The sequence below is a fragment of the Lepisosteus oculatus genome, chromosome 9 (genome assembly GCF_040954835.1).
Source record: "Lepisosteus oculatus isolate fLepOcu1 chromosome 9, fLepOcu1.hap2, whole genome shotgun sequence".
NCBI classification, from domain to species: domain Eukaryota; kingdom Metazoa; phylum Chordata; class Actinopteri; order Semionotiformes; family Lepisosteidae; genus Lepisosteus; species Lepisosteus oculatus.
In genome coordinates, this window is record NC_090704.1 from 45,370,521 (window position 1) to 45,378,993 (window position 8,473).

At 51.9% G+C, this 8,473-nt stretch overlaps 1 protein-coding gene across 1 annotated transcript; it reads right to left on the reverse strand.

Annotated features, from left to right (window-relative positions):
- Positions 1-771: 771 nt before the first annotated feature.
- On the reverse strand, positions 772-6,427 carry aanat1 (arylalkylamine N-acetyltransferase 1). The gene is made up of 4 exons (XM_069194612.1): positions 6,312-6,427; positions 3,222-3,465; positions 2,550-2,704; positions 772-1,878 (listed from the first exon to the last, which is right to left on the reverse strand). The coding sequence occupies exons 2-4, from the start codon at positions 3,373-3,375 to the stop codon at positions 1,573-1,575; spliced, it is 615 nt and encodes a 204-aa protein (XP_069050713.1). The 5' UTR covers positions 3,376-3,465; positions 6,312-6,427; the 3' UTR covers positions 772-1,572.
- Between the last annotated feature and the right edge of the window lie 2,046 nt (positions 6,428-8,473).

Genomic DNA, 8,473 nt, shown 5'->3' on the forward strand with positions numbered 1-8,473 from the left:
TGTGGTTATAAAGTTGCAAAAGTGCTTTGCAGAAGCCTAAAACAGGCTTCCACTTAAATATATTTTAAGAAACAGGTGGTATTTACGGTAAATGTTTTTTTCCCCAAACTCTGCCACCACAAGCAGCCTTCTTAACTCAAAGCAGCTACAAAAGCAGGAACCTGTTTACAGAGGTCACCCGATCTGCTTGCAGACCAATAAGGATCCCCCTTTCAAATCCCGATTTAAATTCAGTGCTACAATTAATGCTCACTAATTGAGATAAAAGGCAGCGCACCAGAGCTTTAAATCCCAGGAGCCTGTAACGTCACACGCCTCGGGGGCAGCCTCCGAAGGTGAACTTCAAGACCCTGGAATTTTCTCCGGAGCCAGGACACACGCCCACAGCGGAACTGGAGAAGTGTGAAGAGTCTAATGCCAGCGAGAGCCCCCCCAGTATTCTTGCGTTTGTACAGAGGAATATCCAGGTTCCAGGTATAAGTTTAACTGAATGCGGAAAAGGAGAAAGATAGAAGCCAGCAAGAAGAAACCACTGGATACACTACACATCACGACACAGGTCAGGGTGACTTCAGGGCTAGCCAGTGCTGTCTGAGGCAAAAGTACAAACACACATCTGATCCAGTGACAGTGAATGCGCAGCGAATGTCCAGTTTCCGGCGCTGGGGGAGGGTGAAGGAGGCGTGGAGTTCTGCCCCCAGCTGCGTGTGGGGGCAGACAGGCAGTCCGGTCCGTGCGCTCGGATCACAAGAGACCACAGGGAAAGGGGTGTGAAGGTGATGCTTTTTTAATGCTTTCCAAAGAGATACACAGGCAGAAGAGCAACATCAGACTAACAGTGAAGCACAAGCGCGCCAGCCCTCAGTGTAAGGATCCCAGTCCAGTTTCCCATCTCGCCCTCGGCACGCACAGCCCACGTTCGCAGGAGCTGTGCCGGTCATCGGGATACTCGCGCCCAGCCACTCCGGGCCTCCGTCTCAGTTTCCACAGAAAACCACCCTGCTGATTCTCCCGGTCCCTTTCAATTCAAAGCTTTTTTTTTGCTCCCACCCCATAAGGATATTGGCGTCTATAAAAAAATAAATCGGTACGAGAGAACTTCAAAAATAAATGTATATATAAAATCTTTAAGTTTTTTTTTTCTTTCCGGTTTTATCATTATATTAGATCTAGGATTCCTACCATTCTGGAGCTGCTGGAGCTCTGCGGCGCGCGGGCCAGCAGTCACCTGGCGGCTGAGGGGGCGTCTGGCCGGAGAGCCACAGCAGCGCGAGATACAAGGAGTGGGACAACACTAGGCTGCACAGAACGTGTCAAGAGGGGGGGGTAGGGGGTGCGTTGCCCTCTTCTTCCTGTTGGGGTTCTCCTCCTACAGCTGCAGCTGGTTGAAGAGGCCCGCTTCAGCACGCCAGGACAGAGCACGTCTAGAGTCACACACACACACACACACACACACACACGGTACGCTACGCTGCACTACGGTAGGACTAGGACACTTTGCCAGAGAGAGACACAGAGAGGCAGTGGGCAGGAGCAGGCGGGGGGGGGTTGGGCTGCCACATGACCCCCGGCCTAGCAGCCGCTGTTGCGCCGCATGAACGCGTGGCCCCCCACGGGGTACTGCATCTCGATGAAGGTCAGGGGCCCCACGGTGATCTCGGACGGGCCCTGCGCCTTGAAGCCCGATTTCTCGTAGAAGGGCACCAGGAAGTCCTCGCACATGAGCACGGCGCGGCGCACGTAGGGCAGGCAGCGCAGGTACTGCAGGTAGCGCCACAGCAGGATGGAGCCCTTGCCCTGCTGCCGGAAGGTGCGGTGCACCGCCAGCACGTGGATGTGCACCGTGGTGCCCTGCGGCTTGTGCAAGGTCAGCGCGTCCTGCGGGGGAGAGGGGGGGGACACCGTGAGACACGCCGCCTCCTCCTCCTCCTCCTCTTCTCGCCCGTCTCTTGCGAGGGAGGAGGAAGACGAAAGGAGAGGGCGCTTGGCCAGAACCGGCCGCCGGTCTCCGGGAGCGCGGCACAGCCGGCTCAAGGCCAGCAGGAGTCACACGGACACCACAGTACAGGGAGCTGGCAGCTGTGGGGACAGAGGGACCCTCTGACGCCCCTGCGCCGGGGCTCCCCGCTGCTGTCCCGGAGACAGGTTCTCGGCTACGCCACCTGAGTCTGTGCTTGACTGAAGAATGGGCCTAAGAACAGTGGGTTTCGTGCTCCAGCGGTGAAGGTCCAGAAGAGTCCCGATTCAAGCCCCAGCTCTGCGGCTGTCACCCTGAGCGCCCTCCCGAACCTCCCTGAGCACTGAAGCACTCCCTGAGCACTCCCTGAGCACACCTGAGCACTCCCGGTGCTGAAGACGAGATGCCAAATTCGGGCTCATGCCGCAGTGTACTGCTGCCTAACTCCCTCCCTGGTGTCGGCCGTTTGCTGTGGCCAAAACCAAGAGCTAAACAAACGACTGCGAGATGACTGGACCCGACACGGCACTGACAGACCCAGTCCTGTCTGACCTCCTCCTGGGCAAACGCGCCCCCCCTCCCTCCCCCTTACCATGGTGAGCTTGTCCTGGTCCCACAGCGAGCCGATGATGAACGCCACGAGCCGGCCTTCCTCGAACCAGCCCAGAGACAGCTCGGGGCACAGGCTCAGGAAGTGACGCACCTCATCCAGGTACAGGGGGCACTCTCCCGACACCGAGATGAAAGCTTCCAGAGAATTAAAAAAAAAAGTATTATTTTTTTTTAAATCCGACGGGAGCGAACCAGCTCCGCACAAACCCCAGCCAGGGAGGAGACCCTTAACGCCGCCAAAGTCCAGAAAGTAAGAATTTCATCTCCCCCTTTGATGAGCTTCACACTGCCCTGTGACCTCACCTGCCTTCCCCATCAGTGAAAGTCAGAAACCAGCCAAACATTTCCTCCACTCAGTAACGCCTTCATAGCCTGGCAGAGGAAGGAAACCAAATGTTTCCCCAAGTCTACCAAGATCCTGGCCGTCGCTGTGACCTCAAGTTTTAGAGACAGGCGCATGAGCAACTTTTAAAGGCTCAACGTTTTAATTTTAGCGAACAAAACTAGAGCAGCGGGCGAGTCACGCAGCCGCGCGTCCAGCGCCGCCCGTTGTAAGGTCTTGCCTTCATGACAATAAGGAGGAACTACAGTACCCCCGTGGGAAAAGCCCCGCAGATTCACCTCCTCAGCTGGCGGGTCCCGGGCCTCTTACCTTCCCTCTCGATCTCGAACACGCTGATGGCGTCCTCGGGGCTGAGGCACCGGAACTCGCTGGCCGGCAGGGTGTGCCGGCGCTGGCGGCCGGGCGACAGCGGGCACCGCAGGTGAACGGGCTTCAGGAAGGGCAGAGCGCTCACTACAGACATATCGCACCGGCTGGCCTCTCGGGGAGAAGGTGTCCTCTGTGACTTCCGCCGCTCTTCGCGTTTTTTGCAGCACCACCGGAGCCGAGTCACCTGAGGAGAGAGAATGGCTTGATGGACTAGGGCAGCCCCGTATTTATACCGCTATGTGTCCGGCGATTTAAATTCCATTAAGCACCCCGGTCATTACTTAGGCTGGATGACAGCTCTGTACATTATCTTTACAAACGAGCGACACGGCGCGCATTTACATTTCAATTACTCGTGTTTGACGACTGCTTGAACAAAGGGATTGAGATGGGGTTTTTTTTTTTAAAAAAAACTAAAATCTGAGGTCAGCTGGTGCGGTCACAAAATTGAATCCGACGCTGCTGCTGCCTGAGTGTTTCTAATTGACGGTTATACCGTGTGAAGAGTTCAAACGACTGAATTGCTTGCGATGTACGAACTAGGTTGCCTTGTGACAGGTTGGTGATGTAGTTGGGACTATTGAACAGCATCCCTTTTGATATTTAATAATAGTAGGTCTTAAGTGTATGGACATAAAACTTAACACATGTTGTACTGTACCTTATTGTGTCTTTTAAAGAATATTTTACTGTTGACGGGTCATTCTGTTTTAAATACTCTAACTTGTGTGCTTTTTTCATCGGAAAACCGAACGAAGCGAAATACTTACCAAACACAGGAGAGTATATAGCGTCAGTGCTATTATTAACGGTTATTATGACCGCGAGTACGAATCTTTAACACACTCGTTATAATTAAAAATAGAGGCTATAATTCCACAGTGAAAAGTAGGAAAAGAGGAAAAGAAAGGGGGGCGCATGCGTCTGCAGAGGCTCTGCAGGTGTGAAGGGAGCTGGAATCATAATATCGATCATCCTCACACTTATATAGCGCTTTTCTGGACACTCCACTCAAAGCACTTTACAGGTAATGGGGATCCCCTCCACCATCACCAATGTGCAGCATCCACCTGGATGATGCGACGGCAGCCATAGTGCACCAGTGCTCTCCCCACACACCAGCTCTCAGTGGGGAGGAGAGCAGAGTGAGGAAGCCAGTTCAGAGATGGGGGTTATTAGGAGGCCAAGATGGTAAAGGCCAGGGTGAAACTTGGCCAGGACACATGGATAAAACTCCTCTTTTCGAGAAAAAAACTCTGATTTTTAATGGCCACAGGACCTCGGTTTTACATCTCATCCAAAGGACGGCACCTTTTTTTAAAGTATGTCCCCATCTCTATATTGTGGCATTAGGACCCACACAGATTGGAGGGTGAGAGCGCCCCCCACTGGTCCACTTACACCTCTTCCAGCAGCAACCTTATTTTTTCCCAGGGGTCTCCCATGCAGGTACTGGCCAGGCTCACACCTGCTGAGCTCCAGTGGGCTGCCAGTGAGGAGCTGCGGGGCGTTGTATCTGCTGGTTATAGGAGGCATGAATAAGGGGGAAAGGTGGTGGTTAGGAATTTAGGGATAATTTTTGCTTCCAGTTTGGAGTCAGAGTCCTGGAATCCCTGTAATGGACACAGAGAGTGAGGGTCAGAGGGACCGGGGTCCTCAGGGAGAACATGGGGAACTCACAGCTGGGGCAGATATGGGCCATCACGGCTCTGAACTGTCCAGTCACTGAGCAGGGAGAGCTGAAGATCCCCGAGTGGGGCAGTTAACAACAGCAAGAGCCGAAGATCCCCGAGTGGGGCAGTTAACAACAGCAAGAGCCGAAGATCCCCGAGTGGGGCAGTTAACAACAGCAAGAGTCGAAGATCCCCGAGTGGGGCAGTTAACAACAGCAAGAGCCGAAGATCCCCGAGTGGGGCAGTTAACAACAGCAAGAGCCGAAGATCCCCGAGTGGGGCAGTTAACAACAGCAAGAGCCAAAGATCCCCGAGTGGGGCAGTTAACAACAGCAAGAGCCGAAGATCCCCGAGTGGGGCAGGTCAGAACAGGGAGTGCCAGTGATGGCAGAGCACACCTGCTGTTGCACAGGAAAGGGTGAAGGTTCCTTCGGCACCACTGCTCTGTGGCAGCCTAGGCATGCTGAGGCAGCTCCCTGCTCCCCCGCATCCTGTGTCCCTCGGCGATCTAGTCGATTGTCTTAAATCTCTGATTTCTGCCTCCCACACTACCCCTATAACTTCAGCTGGTCATCTCTTCAGTCCCTTTCTCACACACACCCTCCCTACCTATTCTCTCAATCTCTTACCCTCCTCACCCCCCTCTCCGCCTCTCCCCCACCAACACCGGCTCTCTTCGCCTTCACTAGATCCTCCGCGCTTCGACAGATTCCCGTTCGACCCGCACCAGGGTTTGCACAATCATCGATTAACTATCTTTTTTTCGGGAAAAAAAAACTTCAGCGGATTTGTGAAATATTACGTGACAACAATACGTCCATGCGCGCAGGCCGCTCGAGTTAAAAGAGTGTTTAAAAGTTAAAAATAGTAAGCTACAGCGCACGGGTCACAACAGTTCCAACTTGTGTTTTTTTTTTTACTTGTTCGGCGCAAACGAGAGCAAAGCGCCCGCAAACTGCTTCAGTTCTCGGGGTGACTCACCCTGAGCGAGTGAGTGATTAATGTGCAGTTTCCGTTAATAGGCGCACACTCCACCCCATTAATTCTGTATAATTAAAATCCATTAACAGCTGATATAAAGGAGACGGCGCTGCTGTTAGGATGCTGATTTTGTGTCAAACATCAGACGTCATTTGAAAAACACGCAGAATTTGCTCCCGGTATTAGCTCTGCTTTAATCGGTGTTCACGAATCTCTTTTCATGAGGGATGATCTAATGATATGTTCAAAATCTTTCGAGTACAACCTTGTTTTTTTTTTTCTTCTTTACAGATCTTCTGCTAGCAACCTCTGTGATCGAAATAGCGCTTTTCTGGTAGTTTCTTTTCCGTTGGACGAAATCGTACATGGTACTTACCTCTGAGTGAAACTGTGTTTCTTAAAAGGAGGTGTTAAGCGATGCGTCAGCTGTCGGCTCCTGCCTCCGTCTTGTTTGACGCTGTTGTGCGCCGGGAACCTGCTTCTCGCACAGGTATGGCGCTAGTTCGCGGTCACGTGGTGGTCATTAGCGTCTCAGGTCAGTCCCGATCAGAAAGGCACGGCCCTTTGGACCAGCCTGTCAAGCGCCCGTAAAACACACTGGGTCCTGATGCCGAGGACTGTAACAACGGGGTGCAAAAAAAGTCGTGTGACTTTGTCTGCGGTACCCATCGGGCTTCGGTGTGTCCAGAAATCGGCCCTGCGCCAACCCACGTCTCCACATCCGCACGAAACTCCCGTTCTTGGTGAATTGTCCGGGCTCTTGTCGTTCTTCCCGGCATTTCAACTCCTTCCTCGCCAATAGGGAGTGAATGCAACCCCGTAGGCATGAAGCCTAAACATATCTGTTAGCGTGGGTACGGTCGTTTCAGCGTCCACCATCCTTGATGACTCAAGATGGGTGATTAAGCAGTGTACGGCTGGACATACTTGCGTCCGAATGAAACACAAAGAATCTTGCAAATGAAGGAATTTTACTTGCTTCGCTTTTATGGCGACATTGTTTCGCACCCTCCAGTTTTACGTGCAAGGACAGAAAGGCCCAAGTAAATTTATTCGACGACGCTGTTCGCACCCGTGTGACGGCGGATTCTACAGAACTCCCTGCGACAAGACGGGCAGAAAGTGAGAAGGACAGGTTTCACTTCCACCCTTGTCATCGTTATAAATCGTCGCTGCAGTTGTTCGGCGTTTTCAAACAACCCTGCCGCGCAATTTGCGAAACACACACCGGGGTTCTGGCAAACTTGAGACGATTAGCTTCGCCTGCGAGGGGCTGTTTTTGTGTGTGTGTGTGTAAAAAGACCTGTTCTTTTTCAGCAGAGGCTCCTGTCCAGGCTCGCTCGAGTACAATAAGCGCAGTAAGACGAGTCCCGATTTCATGGCTACCTGTAACCGAACCACACAGCACAATAGTGTAATGTCCGATACGTCATAACATTTTGAAACGAGATTAAGGAAAAGGAATGAGACTCATAACGGGTAGTACAAAAAAATGATTACCGAGTTATTACATGATGATATTGCTTTTCTAGAGAGTGTCAGTGCAGCGCTGGCGAATTACAGGTGTGTAGCCGACAGCGTGTCATTTCATTGTCTGCAAGAATAAGGGAAAGCCGTGAAATTATATTCCATACAGGGGACTATTGTTTCTGGATATCGTTGTGTTAATTACTGTACTGACGGGGTTTTTAGTCATTTTAGTTGAGAGCCTCAGCAACAGCTCGATACGCTGTGTTGTCTCAGCACAACTGAAAGCAAAGCGTCTCTCGAAACACCTCGACGCGCCCTCGGATCGGTGCGGAGGGAGCTATTTAAATGGAAAATATAGGGCGAGCCTGACATCTTGTGGTAAAAGGGATATTTACACCTCACAGGAATGAGTTGCAACTTTCTGCTCTGTAGGGGGGGGGCTGTTTCTATACCCATGGGTGCGCATTGAGCGAAAGGACTGTATTCTAGGGAGACTTTTGCGGGAAGCGGACACATGGTCAGGCACTCTGAAATGTATTTCTTCGATTGCAATCTTTATCTGAAACGAAGAAAAACAACCAGTGCGTTAACCGCCTTAATTCTGACTTTCACGGCAGCGTTTCTTATAAAAAGCCAATTTTTAGCTTGAGCGCAACTCTTAAGAAGCGCTGTGTGTTGTATTTCCGAAGGAGCATGATCCTGTTGAGCGATAATAATAATAATAATAATAATAATAATAATAATAATAATAATAATAACACCGCTTTCAAAGGGACAGCTCAACTTTTCTGTAAAGCCTTAACCTTTTCTGAAACTGCACATTCAGACTCGCGTTCCAGGAGGATCGAGGCCACAAACACTAAGAGAGAAGCCAAACACAAAACAGAAAAGACAAAGAGGGGGGGGACGAGAAATCCCTGAATACCCTTTCAGCTCGGCGGGGGGGGCGGGCTTCCCCCCTCGCCGCCCGAAGATGCGTGTGCGCCTATACGGAGGGTAATACGGCCCTCAAGCGGCGACACCTCTGCTCTGACGGTGGGCTCTCCCACTGGCGGCGCACGCAGGGCT

Bases quoted from the DNA above. Each gene is read 5' to 3' on its own strand.
- aanat1 (XM_069194612.1), bottom strand. From the start codon at position 3,375: ATGTCTGTAGTGAGCGCTCTGCCCTTCCTGAAGCCCGTTCACCTGCGG. The intron at 2,705-3,221 runs GTAAGAGGCCCG...ATTCTCTGGAAG, and splicing joins GTTCGAGATCGAGAGGGAAG to CTTTCATCTCGGTGTCGGGA. The intron at 1,879-2,549 runs GTAAGGGGGAGG...TCTCCCCCGCAG, and splicing joins ACCAGGACAAGCTCACCATG to GACGCGCTGACCTTGCACAA.